This window comes from Diabrotica virgifera, chromosome 8, assembly GCF_917563875.1.
Source record: "Diabrotica virgifera virgifera chromosome 8, PGI_DIABVI_V3a".
Classification (NCBI taxonomy): Eukaryota; Metazoa; Arthropoda; class Insecta; order Coleoptera; family Chrysomelidae; genus Diabrotica; species Diabrotica virgifera.
The window spans coordinates 221,126,096-221,146,946 of record NC_065450.1 but is presented as its reverse complement, the minus strand read 5'-3'; the positions used below and the strand labels follow the sequence as shown (position 1 = coordinate 221,146,946).

Below are 20,851 nucleotides of genomic sequence, written 5' to 3'. Positions count from 1 at the left end.
TTAGTACATTTGGACGTTGAGAGGTGACTCAAATTTTTTTGCAGAAATTGCTCGAGAATAACTCAAATAATAATATTTGAGTTATCCTCCCACTCAAAATGGTCCGGAACATTGTTTAAATAATCAAAATGTCAAAATATGAAGGAAAAATTCGATTTTTTTATTGGTTTTTTGATTATAACTTTAAAACTATTAATTTCTGAGGAAAGTTGTACTGACATAAAAGTTGCGTAATTAAATTTCCTACAATATAGAATTGGTTAAAATTTATAAAATAGTCACCCTTGTTGCAAAATAGCAATAATTGCGAAAAAATCATACAAAAACAAGTATTCGCATTTTACGTTTTTCAGCCATTTATGCTACACTTGGGACCTTCATATTTCACCCACAAAAACTTTATGATACAGTATAACAATACTGTAAATTTTATTAAGATTGGTTTAATAGATTTTGCAATACAGCTTTCGTAAAAAAATTCATTTTTTCAAAATGTTACAGGACTGAAAATAAAGCAGATAGCAAGTTGAAATTTTTTTTGCGTATAGAAGTGTACTGTAACTTTCATTTCCAATTTGCCAAATTAAAATCGATTAACTACCACGGCGTCAGGAATTTTTTTAAATAAACATTAATTATTGGTGCTGCGCGCAGGACAGCGGATAGTTTGCTTTGATTGGGCATTCCAATGACCTTTGATAATGATTGATACATTTTAATTTTTATTACATTTCATCATCATTCTCTTTGCCTTATCCCTATGCGGGGTCGGCTTCCCTAATTGCATTTCTCCACACAATTCTATCTTGGGCCATATCAATGTTAATCCCCTTTACCAACATGTCCTGCCTTATCGTCTCCCCCCAGGTCTTCTTTGGTCTTCCTCTCCATATATTTTTATTTTATATTTATTATATTATATATTATATCTATTATAAATATTCTATCTTTAATTTTTATTACATTTCGATATAAATAAATAAATTTGTTTATTGCAAAATAAAAACACATACTCTATCTTTTGAAATAACACTTTTTTTTAGCAAAAATTTTCTTTGTTCATATATTTTAACACAAAAGTTTATTATTTTTAAACATATGCAATTGTTTAAACAATATTTCACAAACAATAATAACATTAGTTTTGATTTTTGTGGAATTAAAATATTAAAATACATACAGCAAAATATAGAGTAAGAAAATAATATATTAGATAAAGATTGAAAGAAATCAACTTGTGTGAAACGAACACCGCTGTCCTGCGAGTAGCACCAAAAATTAATGTTTATTTAAAAAATTTCCTGACGCCGTGGTAATTAATCGATTTTAATTTTGCAAATTGCAAATGAAAGGTACAGTACACTTCTATAACCAAAAAAAAATTCAACTTGCTATCTGCTTTATTTTCAGTCCTGCAACATTAAAAAAAAAAGAAATTTTTTTGCGAAAGCTGGATTGCAAAATTTATTTTGCAAAATCTATTAAACCGATCTTAATGAAACTTACAGTATTGTTTTACTATATCATAAAGTTTTTCTGGGTAGAATATGAAGGTCTTAGGTGTAGCATAAATGGTAGAAAAAAAAAACAAAATGCGAATACTTGTTTTTGTATGTTTTTTTCGCAATTATTGCTATTTTGCAACAAGGGTGACTATTTTATAAATTTTTAACCAATTCTATATTGTAAGAAATTTAATTACGCAACTTTTATGTCAGTACAACTTTTCTCAGAAATGAATAGTTTTAAAGTTATAATCAAAAAACCAATAAAAAATCGAATTTTTTCTTCATATTTTGACATTTTGATTATTTAAACAATGTCCCGGACCATTTTGAGTGGGAGGATAAGTCAAATATTATTATTTGAGTTATTTTCAAGCAATTTCTGCAAAAAAAATTGTGTCACCTCTCAACGTCCATCTCAAAACAGATGCGCCCTAGACTAAAAGAGGACTAGAAAATTTCATCAACTCTTGAAAATGTAAGAAACATGCCACCATTAACAATTTTTGCAAATTTTTGTCTGTAAATTATGTAAATCTGCCATTTTCATTTTACTTGTAAAATTTGACAGTATCTAACATACAAACGTATGTACGTATACAAACATTATCAAATTGGTAAAATATGTATAAAGAAGAGAAAAAGTATGGAAAAAATGAAAAAACGTAAATTGCATGTATAAAAAGAGGAGTACAAAGTTTCATCAACTTTTGAAAATGTAAGAAACACGCCATCATTAACAATGTTTGCAAATTTTTGTCTGTAAATCTGCCATTTTCATTTTACTGAACAACCCATTGTTTTAAATTAAAAACCAAGTACCTCTACGAAGAACTACTTTTCCTACGCTCCTGCATCCTCCTGCTCTTGCCGTTGACGCTTCACTACGTCTCGTTGATGATTTTCAAAAGAAACTCTATGAAGAAATAAAAAAATAATAACAAAATGGCCACGAATCAGGATATCATAGCGCTTATCAGCAGATACAGCACCATTACGACTAGGGGGGCGACGTACCAGAAGAACTGGTTGTAGAATCGGTTGCACATTGCGTCGTACTGGCCCTTCAGCGTTGCCAGATCGTGGCGCAAACTCAGTTTCTCTTCGCTCACTTGAGCGTAGCGTTCTTTGATCAAAACGAGCTCCTCTTCCACTTGGGCCAATTGGTCCACGGGTACGACGGCTTTCTGGAGATTGGGTTCGGCGATAGGTTCGACTTTTTCTTGTTCTAGAGTTTTTTCGGATTTTTCCGTGGTTGATTCGTTTTCTCGATGTAAGGCTGTTACTCTCATATTTTCTAATGCTGATTCGAGTTCTAGATTCAAGGCGCTTAGTCGATCCTAGAAAAAGAAAAACAAAATTGTATTAGGTGACTATTATACAGATTGTAACACAGTGCCCAATTGCTAAATTGGGCAAAAAAGAAGATTATGAACATTTAATTGGCAATTATGGCTACGGGAAAAGAAACGATAGAGGAGAAATGCTTCTCAATTTCATGAATGAACATAACATGTACTCAATGAACTCCTTTTTCAATAAAAAACCAAGCAGAAAATGGACATGGATGAGCCCCGATAAAAAGACAAAGAATGAAATAGATTATATCTTAATGAAAAATAGAAACCTAGTAAAAGACGTATCGGTATTAAATCAGTTTGACCTAGGAAGCGACCATAGATTAATAAGAACAAAACTAGTAATAAACAAAAAACTAGAAAGAAAAATAATACATGAAAAAAGATACAAATGGACATCTGAAGAAATAAAAATAGTGAATTTAATAAAAAGATAATGCATGCATTAAATCAAGTTAACACGCAGCAGATAAACTCCAATGATATTGATGATTTGAATAACCTAATAACCGAAACAGTGAACAAAAGCATTCTGCAACTGAAAAAACCAAAAACAACACACAATGAATTAGACAAAGAAATATTACAACAAATAGAAAAAAGGAAGATCTTAAATAAATCTAACAAAAAGGGAACCGCAGAATATAGAGAACTTAATAGGCAGATTAGAAAAGGAATCAGAAAACAAAAAAGAAAAGAAGAAGAAAAATTAATAACAACTATTGAAAAAATAAGAGTATGAAATGTCTCAGACCAACACTAGGACGACGTCAGATAATATCATTAATGGGAAATGACGAAAATGAAATCACAACTAGAGAAAACATACTGAAACGAATAGAAGAATTTTACACGGAACTCTACAGAACACATCAACAAGACGATGAAATGAGACCAGCACGGAAATTAATAAAAAATGTTGGATCGGAAATAATGCCAAAATTAACAATTTCAGAGGTAACTACAGCATTGGCTGGGAAACATGAAGAGAAATAAAGCTGTAGGAGAAGATATGATTACCACAGATATGATATTAGAAGGAGGTAAGGAACTCATTGCAATTGTAACTAAGCTTATAGACAGTTGTTTACACTAGGGCAAAGTCCCTAAGAGCTGGAACAACTCTAAAGTAATCTTATTACACAAGAAAGGTGATAATCGAAAGTTGGAAAACTACAGGCCCATCAGTCTATTGTCACACCTATTTAAAATACTCACCAAAGTCATAACTACCCGACTAACAAGAAAATTAGATGAATACCAATCATATGAACAGGCAGGTTTTAGAAAAGGCTATTCAACTTCCGATCACCTGTTAACCACAAAAATATTAATAGAAAAATGTAACGAATACAAGTTTCCAGTTTTTATAGCATTTGTAGACTACGAAAAAGCTTTTACCTATTGTGCGTCCCACCTTGACTTTACAGTACAGGTTCTTATGACCAACAGTGATGCCAAATTTTATCAGAAACAGGTTTTAAGCAAACATACTTTTTTCTATTGGGACCGTGCAAGTTCGGCAAAGCGACCCCTATTTCTACGCTCTGTACTTTTATTCGCACTTTTAATTATATTGGCCAATTATATTAGTCCTGGTTACTGGATAATTGTCAAGGCCATAGTCCAAAAAAATAATAAGAAGAAAAAATAAGATGCAGGTTATGTTATGCAAACGTAAACAATTGTATGTAGTAAATAAAATTAGTTATTAAAATGCAGTACTGCAAGCAAAATACAATTAATTAAATTTACCTTTATATAATAATTGCATATCATATCAATATTGTGGAGCAATATATAATTTTTCTGCTTCAATGACAGAAGGTATGAAATATACGTCAATTTGACAATTTCAATTGACAATATGAATTATTTAAGATAGTTGCAATATTTCTCCGCTATTCGCGCACGGTCGTTTCTCGTTTCCCTTCCAAGTACTTGCACACCGCGAATAGGATAACTATTAATAACTTAGGAATTAATATTATTGATATTTTGTAGCTGTCAGGGGTTCTAAAACATTTTTTTTTTCGAAAAATACCTTTATATGAACAAAATAAAAATAATTTTGTATAAAACATTTTATTTAAGGGCATAAATATGTTAAACCTTAATAAATACGTAGGTACCTACAGAAATAATTAAAATACATTTAAACTATATATTTTAGCTTCTTTCTCTAATCCCGTCTTTCTCACTTTCACTGCCACTGTCGTAGGGTGTAAACACATTAAAATGACATTAATTTCATCTTGGAAATCAGTCATTAACAATAACAATAAACTGCAATTAGGATCCAAATTTTCCAAATAAGCAATGAGTTACTCAATACAATGTTATCAGTAATAATTTTAAGCTTATTTAATATTCTTTGTTATAATTTTATTTAGGTGAACTGACCATCAACAATTATACTTTATTTTTATTCTCAACTGTAGGACCTGGTAGGACAATATAAAACTTTACTTAAATTTGACTGACAATCTATTTTATATTTTTCTTGACATTACTTCAGAACTGTCTATACTGACAATACATAAATTAACAACCATAGAACAACATCCACTTTTAATGTTGAATATTCTAACATTCTTAACCAAAAAAAGTTATTACGCATGTCGATTATAAAATTGCTGATTACTTTTCGAAAATGACTATCACTCACAAAAAAACAATGAAAAATATTATTTATTGTTTTACTTGACTGTAACGGGTTAGCTTTAATTTAACATTTTTAGGGACCTACATTTTTAGGGCCTTGGTAATGTCCGATTGAAAATTCTTTTGAAAAAAATCGGCATCGCCGCGCTAAAAACTCCCATAAGGATTGTATTGCCGTATGTTCGTGTACTGTAAAGTAAAGGTGGGACAGACATTAGGCGAAATTAACCTAGGTAGAATTAACCTAGGCGAAAAGTTTTTCTTTGAAAATTCGTATAAAAATACCAGTTTTTCAAATTCCATTGTAGTTTTAGCCTACAGTCAATATTAACAAAATTATTAAAATTGTTTATAAGCCAAAAATGACTATTTTAGTAAAATGTTTTCTGAGTGATAAAAATGACTTTTTAATGATTTTTTTAAATGCGTTGAAAATATGACTATTCTTCTTTCATGTTGTTTTCACAGAATTGCTGTATCATTATTATTTTCTGAACAATAACATTGCGAAAAAAAAGCTCTTTGGGATAAACAAATTGAATAAAATTTAAACTGATTGACGCATCGTCTTAAAATTTTTTGTGCATTATATGGACGGTTTGACTCAACTTTTCATGCAATATGAAAGTCCTAAATTCATTTTCGCAAAAGTTATAGCAAATTTTTTATTTTCGAAATTTTAGTGTTATTTTGCAATATCCGAAGCAACAAATAATCGGACCAAAATTCAAAAAACGCTATTTTAAACCTTGGCTCATCTACTAAAATAAAAATATTATAAATAAGACATTTAATTATCCTATTTTTACCTGTAGCGATTTAAACGAAAAAACTAACTAGAACTAGACTGTTCTCGTCCAAACTGTGTTGGGCATTTTTGTATTTATAATGTATTAGGTATATAGTACGCAAACAACCCATTTGCAACCTGGCTGCTCATGTGTCCCGAACATGGTATATTTTTGCCTTACTTCCCTGATGTAATAAGAGATTAACCAACGCTCAACTATAAAAGATAAGAAAAAAAATCTGTTTGAGTAGTGAATCTACTTACCTTTTGTTGTTGATTTTCATTAGCACTTTCTTTCCATTTCTGTCTAAGTAAAACTAATTCTTGTTTCAGTACATCATTTTCTGCTAGACGATCGTTGGATAATGTTTTCTCGTCTTCCAGTGCTTTATCTAATTCCTCTATCTTACTTCTATGGGCATTGGCTATTGTCTCTAACGTCTCGATTTTGCGTTTGAGTTCGCTTTGTGCAGCGTGAAATTGATATTTAAGCGTTTTCGAGTCGACTGCGTCGGTTCTTTCGATGGGTTCCTCCGAGTCATCTGAAGGATCCTCTTTTTCCTGAAAGAAAGACACATTAAAAAGTTTGTTCCGAGTTTTAGTCTGGGTAGATTTTCGGAGAATAGGTCATTTTTGGGAAAAGTTATTTACCAGCAATTTTATTACTGGAATCGAATCTTATGATTACATATATTAATAATATAGGTATGCAAAGTCCGCCGATAGTGTGCTACTTTTTTTATAAACAAAATGGCGCCCGAAAATTGTGTTTTTCAATTTTTGCTCTATAAATCCTTTTTATTTTTAATACTTTTAAATTTTTAAGATTTTACCTTTACACCAAAAACACCCAAATAAAAATTCACCGTTATTAAATTCTGCATAGAGACGTGTTTTTCCCGATTTACTTCGACGAAAATTTTCTCCGGAAAATGCGGGTGTTTCCAACAAAATCTTTAATTTTCAACTAAAATTTTAGATAAGTAATTGTTTATCAATAATTAAATAACTTGGTAATATAAAAGCTCTTTTCGTATAGATTATAGGTTATAATTTCAGAAGCCGATGGAAATTGAATGAACAGTTTAGAAACAATTGAATTGTTAATTAAAAATTTACTGTCGCTATAACAACCACAATAATTATGATACACAGGAATAACTATGATTTTTGTATCAAAAGACACTGTACCTATCTAATGTACTTTACAGAATTGAAATTGGATTATTTAAGCGGCCTCAGGAATATTTTAAAATTATAAACAATTTTTTAGCTTATAAACAAATAGAATATCTCGGGAAATATTAAATTAAATTAAATCATAAAAACGGTATTGAAAAAAAAAAGCGGCAGGACGCTTCTTCTAAAAAAAAAAAACGTTTAATTGTGATGAGTGATTCCTGAGATACAACCGGTCAAAGTTGACCGGCATTTACAGCAAAGATATAAATAATAGGATCATAATTTTTGAACCATCATCTTTTTATTTTTGTCCTCTTTCTCCACACCAATCTTCATATCTTTAAAATACTCATAACATTTATTATTATAATAAAAACTATCGATATTATGAGTGAAAATTGCCAAAAATAGCAAAATTCCAATCAAAAATTAGGTTGGAGAACATGTAATCTCAAAGTTCAAAATCGGTATACGTTAAAAAAATGCATTTTCTCGGCTTCCCATGGAGCAATTTTCTTCATTCTTTTTTGTTCCTAAGTAACTCGAGTAGAGCCATCTAACTAACGCATTATTAAATGTCAAAGTTGCTTTTGTTTTGTTATAATAAATTTATTTATTTATTATAACAAAAATTTTTAATTTGTTTAAATAAAGATTGTTTAAATAATTATATAGCTTTCAAATGAGAATATTTGTGTTTTAACGTTAAAACGTACACTTGTAGTAAGTTTATCTAAAAAAAAGTCTACAATTTTAAAAAATATGTAGTTTTCTTTTCTTATAAATAAATTAATCTATTATATCAAAACAAAAGCAACTTTGACATTTAATTATGAGTTAGTTAGATGGCTCTACTCGAGCTACTTGGGAACAAAAAAATAATGTTATGAGAAAGAGTACAAAAATAAAAAAGTGATGGTTCGAAAATTATGATCCCATTGTTTATATCTTTGCCGTAAATGCCGGTCAACTTTGACCGGTTGTATCTCAGGAACCACACATCACAATTAAACGTTTTTTCTTTTAAAAGAAGCGACCTGTCGCCTTTTCCAATATCGGTTTCATTATTTAATTTAATTTAATAGTTCCCGAAATATTCTATTTGTTTATAAGCCAACAATTGTTTAAAATTTTAAAATATTCCTGAGGCCGCTTAAAAACTCCAATTTCAATTCTGTAAAGTACATTAGATAGGTACAGTGTCTTTTTATACAAAAATCATAGTTATTATTGTAGGATTCCTTTAAAGACAATCGTAATAAAAGTCCGTTTGATGTTTAACAGTTTTAATTAATAAAATAGATGACTAAATTATTGCTACCATTAAATTAACGAAATGTAAAAGTACTTGTGTAAAAGTGTGTAATTGCGACCAAAATCCTACGTGTTCTTATTCTTACAAAAACGAAATGTATTTATAGATAATTTGCGTCTAATCAATATAATACCCGTCTTAATTCGTCTTTTTACGTCTTATTCCTAAGAAGGCGTCTGTCGTCGCTGTGATGTTATAATCGACTGAATGTATTCGTTCTCTTTCCCTACGCTAAAACAAGCCCTTTTAGGCTAATCTCCTTTTTCCTGTGAAACAACCCAATTAAAATTGGTTCAAAGCATATACCGACATCTTCCAATAACCCAAAATTACAAAAATTAGTCAAGCTAGCTACTTCGCTACTTGTTGATCTTTAACGATCGAAAATAAACACACTAATTAGATACGCCCACACAGCTGCCCCAAGGGACGGCCGTTCGTTTCGTATTTCTACTAATAATCAAGGAAAAATGATATACAGCGAAATTTAAAATATAAGGTTAACTATTTACAATCCTACATTATTAAGTATCATAATTATTGTGGTTATTATAGCGACCGTAAATTTTTAATTAACAATTCAATTGTTGCTAAACTGTTTCAATTTTTATCGACTTCTGGAATTATAATCTATATGAAAAGAGCTTTTATATTACCAAGTTATTTAATTATTGATAAACAATTACTTATCTAAAATTTTAGTTGAAAATTAAATATTTTGTTGGAAAAACCCGCATTTTCCGGGGAAAATTTTCATCGAAGTAAATCGGGAAAAACACGTCTCTATGCAGAATTTAATTACGGTGAATTTTTATTTGGGTGTTTTTGGTGTTAAGTTAAAATTTTTGGAGCTATAGAGAAAAAATTGAAAAAAACACGATTTTCGGGCGCAATTTTGTTTATAAAAAAAGTAGCACACTATCTGCGGATTTTGCATACCTATATTATTAATACGTACAATCACAAGATTCGATTCCAGCAATAAAATTGCTGGTAAATAACTTTTCCTTGTATTTTGCTAATTAACCCAGAGTATTTTTTTTATAATACAGTAAAACACAGTACATTAAAATTGTTGACGGCAGTCATAAAAGATAAAATCAAGGAAAAAGCTAACATATCAGATGAACAACAAGGCTTCTGGAAGAACCGCAGCACAATAGACGCAATTTTTATTATCAGACAAATAGTAGAAAAATCTATTGAATATGGAAAACCAGCATACATGTGCTTTGTTGATTTAAAAAGTGCTTTTGACAGGATGAGGCGAGATGACATCTTAAATTTATTACAAGCTGAACAAATAGACCATCAGATAATAAGGCTAATTAATGAAATTAACAAGAACAAAAAGACCAGAGTTATAATGCCAACAGGAGAAACAGAACGCATAGAACTAAAAGGAGGAATCCGCCAAGGAGACTCGCTCCGCCCATTGTTATTCAATATGGTTATGAATCAAATAATTCACGAAGTAAGAAAACGACATAGATACCACATGGGAGCGCATAAAATCACGATTCTATGATATGCCGATGGTGCAGTACTAATTGCTGATAACGAGGATGACCTACAAAGGCAGCTCCACACTTTCAATATCACAGCAAACAAAATTAATATGAGAATATCAGTAGAAAAAAACTAAATGTATAGTGATAACTAAAGAGCCCCGTAGATGCAAGTCAGAAATAGACGGCAAAATTGTAGAACAAGTATAAGAACAGAGACCACAACACAAGCAACAAAAGCAAGTGGTTGCCTCCAAGAAACCATATGGAGAAACAAATATCTGACCAAGGAAAGCAAAATAAAAGTATATAAGACAACAGTAAGACCTATCCTAACATATGCAGCGGAGACAAGGAGTGATACATGAAAGACGAAACAACACATCAACAATATCGAAATGACAGTATTAAGATCAATAGCGGGCATATCATTAAGAAACAGGCAAAGGAACATAAGTATACGAGAACGATGAAAAATTCAAAATATTATCAGGTGGATAAAAACAAGAAATAAAAACTGGAACGAACATGTAAACCGAATGGAACCCGACGATTCGAACAATTCGAAAAATTCGAACCCGACAGCGAACATTTGTACTTAAAAACAACAAGCCGTATAGCAGAAGACCCGTTGTAAGGGCGCCGAAAAGGTGGAAAGACAATGTACAGTCAACAACAACTGAAACAGAATAAGAGGCAGACAAACAGGAGTAATCCTAGTCGCACGAAGAAGAAGAAAAAGAGTTTCTTTTTCGGTTTACTCCCATATTCCATATTTGGATTTAAAACATCAACTTTTGATGAAAAGCGATGAAACAACTACTAACGCATACTCAAGACGAGACCTCACAATGAAATAATATAGCCTTGCAGATATATTTCACACAATATGCTACGAAGAAGTATCTTTCATTAAACAAAATACCCAGATCTGTATATTTATGTGTACCTTTGATTTGTTATATTAGTAATATAAGCAGCTGGAAGTAAAGTGAGTTAAATGGGTTATTACTTTGTGCCAATAATCTTAAACCTAACTCTATCAAAAAACCTCATAAAAAATGCAAGAAAGGTGACGCAGTTACAAGAATCCAAGACTATTCGATCAAACACCCGCTCAAAAAGATTGTTGCACGAGCAAAATTACACAAATTGGGATACACATTCATCCATCCACCATAATCGCCTGATTTAGCGCCGTGTGACTATTTTATGTGCTCAGAGATATGTTCGAACTATTTTTCCTCGATATGTAAAACATGGATACATTTCCACATGCCAGCGATAAACATTAAGTTAAAACAGTGTAGAAAAAGCGACGAGGGCACACCAACGAATCCATTCGATCAGAAACCCACTCAAAACGGCTGTTGCAGGAGCAAAATTACACCAATTTAGCTACAAATTGATTATCCATCCACCATACTCGCCTGATTGAGCCCTTTGTGACTATTTTATGTGGACGGAGGAAGCATTTTTGCAACGAACAATGGTGTCACCGAAAATTTAAACTATTACGAGCTAACACAAGGAATATTACTTTCCGAAAGGGATAGAAAAGGTTCATATCAAATATTTGATCGAAAAGGAGACTGTGGAAAACCAAATAAGAAAAATAACAAAAATTCCTAGATGAATAAACGGAATGTGACTGCATATTGTCGAGTCCCTTTCGTCTTCCTTATTTGTCGTCTCCTTGCCTTATAAATTGTAAAGGGCAGTGATTAAGGATGTTACCAGAAAGTGGTTCCACGAGAATTTTCAGATTTATTGTTTAGATCTGGGACTTTTCATTTCTCTCTAATAGATGTCGCTACCGCTACAGCGTCCGATATAATTATTTTCATAATTCTGCTTAAATAATCGGCTTGGTTCCGTTTCGATTCACAGGTGTTCATGATGAGTGGCTTATTTTCCAATTAGAATAGTAAATTACATAAATGTCACAAAGAAATAGCTTCAGAGCTATATTTATAATGAAGCAAGTTTAAGAGTGAAACGGTTCAAAAGAACGCAATTATTTTGCCTTATCCAGAAACCAAAAATCGTAAATGTATTGTAACATTTTTGTCTCACCCTGTAGACATAACATTAAATTCAAGGAATTTATTTCTGTCCCGAAAAAACGTCAGAATAATTCAATTGTAGTTTATCCGTCTTGTTAAAAAAGACGTTATTATTTTACAGTCATATGTATCTACATTCGATTTCCTGTGTTTAATTTCTCGCCCGTTCAGTTTGTGATGTAAAAAAGAGTTACATTGTATTGTAATGGTCTTTGGCTCCACGAATCTTGGCAGTTATAATATATACACAATACGTGCTGCTTTGGGTATCAGACAGCGTATCATAAGTGTAGGAAGCTTAGATATTTTTTTATTGGTCAAAAAAGAGAATTAGGTGACAGAAAGGAGAGGGAATAGAATTTAGGACAGAGAGCCAAAGTTCTGAGGAAAGACAGTCAAGTTTGATCAGACATGCAGTGAAGTCCAGTTTTTTGGCTGTGCCAATATTAGGCTCAGATGGAATCTTGAGTAGATTCTGTAGGGAAAGTAGCAAGAGCGATGTGTTTGTCGTAAATACCATACCGGTATATTCTTGTGTTATTGTTCCGGTAAAATAAATGGAACAGTGTATGTAGTAGTGGCGTAGAGTATGCCTTTTTCAAGAATAACTTAAATCAAGCTTCGTGGGACATGGTTCCCGACCTTTTAACTAAAGATCAATTGGTTAAACAATTTTTTTAATCATTAAAATTATGAAATGCTTCATTAATAATCAAATTAAGCAGTTACTTTTTTAAAAATCAAACAAGACTATGGAATTTTATCTTTCGTATAAAAACAATTTGTGTAATAGTACTTTCGATCAGAAACTGTAAAGTGTTAGTGAAGTCTCGCTCTACCAGCCGAGCTACACAAGGCCAGCTCCAGCCAACAGTTCAACCTCAGATCATCAGGTATTTGTAACGAACTGTTTAATTTTTTTTCTTCGAACTTTTGAAAACTTGAAGGACTTAATATGTTTATTCACTTCTTGCCAATTCAGTTTTGCTTTTTAACCATTTTTTTTCTTCTATAAATAAACAATGAATATGTTTTAAACTTATATGTCTTTTTATTTTGCACAATCTATCTCTGATCCTTATTGTCATAAAACATACAGACTACCTTAGACAGCAATGGTAAGTACCGATTTATACTCAATTTTTGTATAGGCGTATGGCAGTATACTTTGATTTGTTGATGGCGCCCAATAATTAACTTTTTTCTTAATAAATATTATTTCAAAAACTCACTCCCTTAATTCTCTGAGACTGTAGCTTACCGGGGTATTACAAAAATTATATTATGTAGCACAAAGTTTATCAAGCCTATGACCTAACAATAATGTTTAAGTATATTTTTGAGTCCTTTATTGTTCAACCTGATCATGGATGAAATAATAAAAAAGTAAGAACTAAAAAAAGATACCAAATGGGAGAAAAACAACTTAAAATAATCTGCTATGCAGACGATGCAATACTAATCACTCAAAGTGAAGAAGGTTTACAACGTATGCTGCAACAATTTAATATAACTGCCAGAAAATTTAACATGTTAATTTTCTCAAAAAAGACAAAATGTATGGTTATAACAGCAAATCCAATAAGATGTAAATTGGAGCTGGAGGGTCAGATAATAGAACAAGTGATGGAGTTTAAAAATCTAGGCATCACACTATCTAGCTAAGGAAAGCTCGAAACAAAAGTAGATCAAGTGAATAGAGCAAACAGAGCCCCAGGTTGCCCGAATGACACAATATGGAGAAATAAAAATATCAGAAAAGAAGTGAAAGGCAGAATTTACAAAACAATCATCAGACCAATAATGACATACGCGGCAGAAACACGACCTGACACAGAGAGGACAACAAGATTGCTCGAAACAGGGGAGACGAAAACCCTTCGAAAAATCGATGGTAAGACTCTATGGGACAGAGCTAGAAGTACAGATATAGGTGGACAACAATAATAACTGGGTAAGAAACAGAAGAGTAGAATGGAATGACCACATAAGACGAATGACAACAAATAGAGTCGTAAGAACTGCGAAAGACGGTTCCCCAATAGGAAGACGATCAGTGGGAAGACCACGAAAACGATGGAACGACAACTTATTAGAGGTATCTTGGTCCTGGGGGTTGTTACCCCCGATGATGGGGTTGATTTGTTAAAACACTATTTACCAGAATATATTTATTTAGAACACTAAATACGACAGTAACTAGTTGGTGGAAAACGTCTCTGATCTAACCACGTCGATGTCTGAATAATGAATAATCTCTTCTTTACTTTCTCCGTATATATACATAAATCGTAACTGTTTTGTTATGATTGACTACACCCGAATGTGACCATGAATTCCTAATAATAACATAATTGCTGACTTCGCTGTTTTCAAAACGAGTGGCCTACATTGCAAAACCAATGTCACCCATTTACGTAATGCAAACAATACATGTAAATAATATTTGTTTAAGACTTTTTAAAAATTAAATCGATATGGATTGCTCTTATTTTTTGGATGCTAATATATAAATCCTGTACAGAGGCACATTAAAAAAACAGACAGAGTCATGTCCATACAAAAAGAGCATGAAGAAGAAGAAGAAATGTTTGTTTGTAAAAATTAATTATTGTTATTTACTGCTTATAATGTGTTGTTCTCTTTGCTTATACACAAAACTTAACTGTGATGTAGCTAGACGCTGAGTAAGTAAAAAAATTCATTTGTAAATTTTTAGATGGTATAGTAAATAAATTATAGTGCTATAATTATTTTATTTAAACAACCATGCAACAGACACAATAAAAACAGATATATTAAGTTAGATATATTTAGGTGCCTACCTGTTCCATTTCAGCTTCCTCGGGTATCTTAAACGTGACTCGCTTGACCTCTTCTTGAGGCTCATTCCTCAAATCATTCGAGTTTTTTTCATCTGCGTTCGGTTCAGACTCGTGTTCCTCCCATTCGTATTTTTCTTCCACAGGTCCCACCTAAATGTCAACACCATTTATGTATGGTCGTTATTATTTCCGTTGTTAGTAAAAGAAAATATTTTTCCTGACGATATCACAACTAACAAATTTTAAATGGGCACTTTGCAAATAATTTTCAGTACATCAATAAAATAACAAATCGTAGTATCAGTTTTACTGTATACATAAAGGGTGATTCATTTAGATGTATTTTTTTTTGGTGGGAATTTGGTTGGAGATCGTGCATGAATACTGTCAAACTGACATTTCGCTTTTGTTCATTTTAACTTTACACCAAAAACACCCAAATAAAAATTCACCGTAATTAAATTCTGCATAGAGACCAACAAAATCTTTTATTTTCAGCTAAAATTTATTGTAACAAAACAAAAGCAACTTTGACATTTTTAGTATTGCGTTAGTTAGGTGGCACTACTCGAGTTACTTGGGAACTTTGATATTTTGAACTTTGATATTCTATTTTTTCAACCTAATTTTTGATAGAATTTTGGTATTTTTCACTCGTTACACCGATCGTTTTTATGATTATAATATATTCTTATCAGTCTCGTCAAGATATGAAAATTTGTGTGTCAAAAGACCGTAATGAAAAAGTGGTGGTTCGAAAATTATCATCCTATTGTTTATAACTTCGCAGCATATGCCGGTCAACTTTGACCGGTTGTATCTCAGAAACATCTCATCAGAATTAAACGTTTTTTCTTTTAAAAGAAGCGTTCTGTCACGTTCCCTCCAGTACCGTTTTCATAATTTAATTTAATTAAATAGTTGCTGAGATCTATTTGTTTATAAGTCAAAAAATTGTTTATAATTTTAAAATATTCCTGAGGCTGAAATTTTAATTCTGTAAAGTACGTTAGATAGGTATAGTGCCTTTTTATACAAAAATCATAGTTATTCTGATATATCATAATTATTATGGCTATTATTGCGACTGTAAATTGTTAATTAACAGTTTAATTGTTGCTAAACTGTTCATTCAATTTCCATCGGTTTCTGGAAATATAATCTAACCAATAGGGCTTTTATGTCACCAAGTTATTTAATTATTGATAAATAATTACTTACCTAAAATTTTAGTTGAAAATTAAACATTTTGTTGGAAAAACCCGCATTTTATGAGGAAAATTTTCACCGAAGCAAATCGGGAAATTTATGCAGAATTTAATTACGGTGAATTTTTATTTGGGTGTAAAGTTAAAATCTTTGGAGTTATAGAGCAATAATTGAAAAAAACACGATTTACGGGCGCCATTTTGTTTATAAAAAAATAGCACATTATCTGCGGACTCTGCATACCTATATTATTAATATATACAGTCATAAGATTCGATTCCAGCAATAAAATTGCTGGTAAATAACTTTTCCTTGTATTTTGCTAATTTGTCCAGAATATAGCCACATATCAAGTGAAACATGATGAAACATGGTATAATTCAAAATTAAATAACAATAATGTTTAGTGAAAAGCTTTATCATTCTTTTTATAGATCCTCTCTAAACTGTTTTGATAGATCAGGTAATATCGTCAGGAGTAAAAAATCATGCACAGATAATTTTAGTACTTGTTATGGTAAAAAATAACTCAAAAATTTGTCAAGTAAAGCGATCTACATACCGTTAAACTAATATGGCTACCTAATCCATTTGTCTGGTTCATAAGAGATTCGCTGTCTTCATTTTCACTAAGTATATCTTCCTTACATTTCATATCGTTTTCTTTGTAAATAAGATCCAATTGCTAAAAATATAAACCAAAATTAACGGAAAAATATCAATTAATGGAACACTAGTGAATAATCTCAGATATTGCAGAGCGATACAATACTCCTTGTACACAGCAGAGAGGGCTGCACATGCACATTTTGGTTGATCGCACTACTAGATGGAGAGGCAGAGGCAAGAGGTGATTGTGTAGAGAAACATACTGAGGTCGGTCATGCGAAACGTAGAACAGGGGTTACTGACAGCTTGTCAAAGTTGTTTACCTGCAGAGGTAATTAAATCCATTTACTAGGGCTAAAAATCAGTACACGCATTCTAAATTGAATATAAATAAAAGTTATTATAGTCGGTCAGCTGTATGACGGGACAGAGCCGGTCGGTCGGTCCCAGTGAATGCACAGGGTTATTCACTATATTTTGACCCCCTTGTAAACTGCTTTATTTACAGAATTAGAAAAAAATGTAAAATACACAAGTTATTCGATTTTTTAATTATGATTTTTTGACATATATATCGTACTAGTGACGTCATCCATATGGGCGTGATGACGTAATCGACTATTTTTTAAATGAGAATAGGGGTCGCGTGCTAGCTCATTTGAAAGGTTATTCAATTCTCTATGCAGTAACATAAACATTAAGATCTTATTTATACAGGGTGTCCAAAAAAAATTTTGAATTATTAATTAAACAATTAATTTAATTAAAAAAAATTTTTGGACACCCTGTATAATTAATCATGTTAATGTTTATATTACTGAATAGGGAATTGAATAACCTGTCAAATGAGCTAGCACTCGACCCCTATTCTTATTTAAAAAAATAGTCGATTACGTCATCATGCCCAAATGGATGACGTCACTAGTACGATATATATTATGTCAAAAATCATACCTAATTTAAAAATCGAATAACTTTGGTATTTTACATTTTTTTCTAATTCTGTAAATAAAGCAGTTTACAAGGGGGTCAAAATATAGTAAATAACCCTGTACATTCACTGGGGCCGACCGACCGGCTCTGTCCCGTCATACAGCTGACCGACTATAATCACTTTTATTTATATATAATTTAGAATGTGCGTACTGATTTTCAGCCTTAGTAAATGGATTTAATTACCTTCGTAGGAAAGCAGCTTTGATACCCTCTCAGTAACCCCTGTTCTACTTTTGGCTTGACCGACCGCAGTATGTTTCTCTACACAATCACAGTAACCAACTGTGAAAAATCTAGCCTTAGTAAATTCAAAGAGATTTTTCAGCGTTGCCTCTTGGACTATAAGGTACATAGCTGACAAATATAATTATAAAAAATTTCAAAATACAAAGATATAATGTGATCAATGAGAACTGTAGTTAATAAATAGAACATCAGAGGATTGTGCTAAAAATATGCTCAGATTCGGCATTCTCAAAGCAAGTGTGACTGAAGGAATGTAAAAATAAGATCATAAAAATGAAAAGGTTTTGTAAATTATAGGATTGGCATTTTAAGTAAAAATGCATCCTTTTTATACAATACAAAATGCAGTTACTTACTGTATCTGATACCAATGATCCGAGATTCTTTAACCCTGGTAAATTTAAGGCATTTATGTTTTGTAGTTCTATCTGAAGAGTGAGAAGGTTGGCGCTTTTGGCTTCTAATTTCATTTCTAAATCTTGAATACACTGTTCTAACTTAATCTTTTGTTCGCTTGCTTCTAATTGTTGTTCTGATAATCGCTTTGCTACTTCCTGAAAGAAGAAAAAAACAATATTATTATGTGTGACGATAATATAATTTTATCGTCTAGAGAACACCAATGTATTATGCAAAACGTGTTTTTACAGTATAAAAGACGAAACGGAAACCCATTTGGATATTCCTGGTGTGCTGAACGGGGAATAATCAAGAAGGTATAATAGTTGAGTTAATTATATCCAGACCATATTCCGAAACCCTTCCGAACCCCGTCAACTTGGCGTGCTAAGCGATTTGGACGTTTCATTTACCCATCCCATACAAGAGGTGATCGTAATTCCTTACATGTCTTTCCCCCTGGCGAGTTGAGCGGGATGTCCTCTCCTCATATTAATAAATAAATGCAATTCCTATCGTCGTTTAGTATCATTCATTCATGTATCAAATATCGTCACATCGCGCATCGGCCCGAAGTTTACGAAATTCCGATATGTAAATTGTAATTAACAAGTAAATTAACAAGTAATTTGTAGCATTTCGGAAATCCGCTACAAAGTTTTGTTTTAAACCCGCTTAATAAATAATTATTCCTTGTATTTTGTGTTGGTAATATCATTCATTAAAATATTCTAAAGCACGCCCTGTTAGAAATATTACAAATTAGTTCACAACAATCCAAACATTCCATTGCTACAACGAATAATTTTAAATTTAATATGTTGCATTGTATTTTGTTAACCCACTCTGTAAGCTTTAGTAAATATGAGATAGAAATTTTCAACAATAAACACTCGATGCCCTTGGGTATTTACTTGTGTTTGATTAGACGTTAAGGACGAATTTGGCTTGCAAGTCCGCAGTTAGAACAAGTTTCGGTGAAGGTTATGTACCGCGCGGAGGAGAGTTAGTTCTTAGTTCGAAATGGATATTTGAATGGTACACAACGGTATCACGTCGAACTCACAGAGCCACACCTACCGGCATAAATTGGCTATTATCGCTATGTGAAGTCAATTGAATGGTCTACAATTCGTTCTGTGTCTATAGAAGAATACCCGTGAAGAGTTTCACTCCATAATCTTGGATTTTTAAGGTGAAAATCAGATACGCAGTACAAATGAATTGTGTGACGGAGTAGATACGCAGTTATAGCCGGTATATGGTGGAAGTTTCTGTTACTCTTTTTGAAGTAAAGTTCAATGTTATCCTCTATTTGAAGTTTCCGAAGAAATGTCTGGTTTTGTTCCAGCTTTGTCCTGTTCTTATTATCTAAGGTCCCCCTGTAAGGCCCACCTGTAGAATGGAAAGTTTTGGTTGTGTAGTGTGACAAGGAGATGTTTTTTTAAAAAGGAGGTACTGTACAATTTTGTTTCTAAAAGTGATTAAATTCGAAGTAAATATTGAGAACTGCAGTTGGTAAAATTTTTTGTAAACAGAATAATTGTAAAACGTTTAATATCTAAATATCTAAATATATTTGTCCTGTTTTGTTATTCTAGCTATCTAAGCATTTTTGTTCGAAAATAAAGCCCTAATAGTATGTAAATTAAATAATTTGGAATGACATTTGACAGCTACATGACTTTGAAATGTAGGTCAATTTTGTTTTGAAATACACTGCTCAATAAAGTTTAATTGGTTAAAGTCATATAAAGGTTATAGTTTTTTATATTTGTCATTCCTGTAGTAAAGTCTGTATTTCCTGTTTGAGAATGTTTTCTCAAAATAATAAAAATAAAGTCTGACGTTTTAATAAACATTTTAACAATGTACCTATTTTTATTTCTGTAACCCTCTGGAAAATTATTAACCATATTTCTAATACAACTGAAATTGAGTTTTAGTAAAGGAGAAAAGAGAAAATGGCATAGAAGCCAAGGATGAAGTTAAAAGTTGCCCAATTAGACCCAAAAGAGGAATCTCACATGAATGTCACCCCATTTGGTATCCGTAAGTACAGATATATGTCCAGTAAGTACCCAGTAATGAATCAGAGGATTTTTCAAACGGCGTCCAATCTTGTTTAAATAGTAGAAAGGTCCTGTAGTCTGTGCAAGTATCCTTTATTTATTTGGTA

At 31.8% G+C, this 20,851-nt stretch overlaps 1 protein-coding gene across 2 annotated transcripts in view; it reads right to left on the bottom strand.

Moving 5' to 3' along the window:
• Positions 1 to 2,406: 2,406 nt before the first annotated feature.
• Positions 2,407 to 20,851, bottom strand: part of LOC126889600 (sarcolemmal membrane-associated protein) — a 73,946-nt gene continuing 55,501 nt past the window's right edge. Inside the window, exons 6-10 of one of the 2 annotated variants that reach the window (XM_050658071.1) lie at positions 18,630 to 18,827; positions 16,985 to 17,107; positions 15,214 to 15,363; positions 6,582 to 6,878; positions 2,407 to 2,845 (exon numbers count right to left, since the gene is read on the bottom strand). In XM_050658071.1, the coding sequence (XP_050514028.1) occupies positions 2,462 to 2,845; positions 6,582 to 6,878; positions 15,214 to 15,363; positions 16,985 to 17,107; positions 18,630 to 18,827 (1,152 nt within the window). In that variant the 3' untranslated portion in view covers positions 2,407 to 2,461. The remainder of the gene's footprint in view (positions 2,846 to 6,581; positions 6,879 to 15,213; positions 15,364 to 16,984; positions 17,108 to 18,629; positions 18,828 to 20,851) is intronic. The other variant, XM_050658072.1, reaches the window with a different exon arrangement.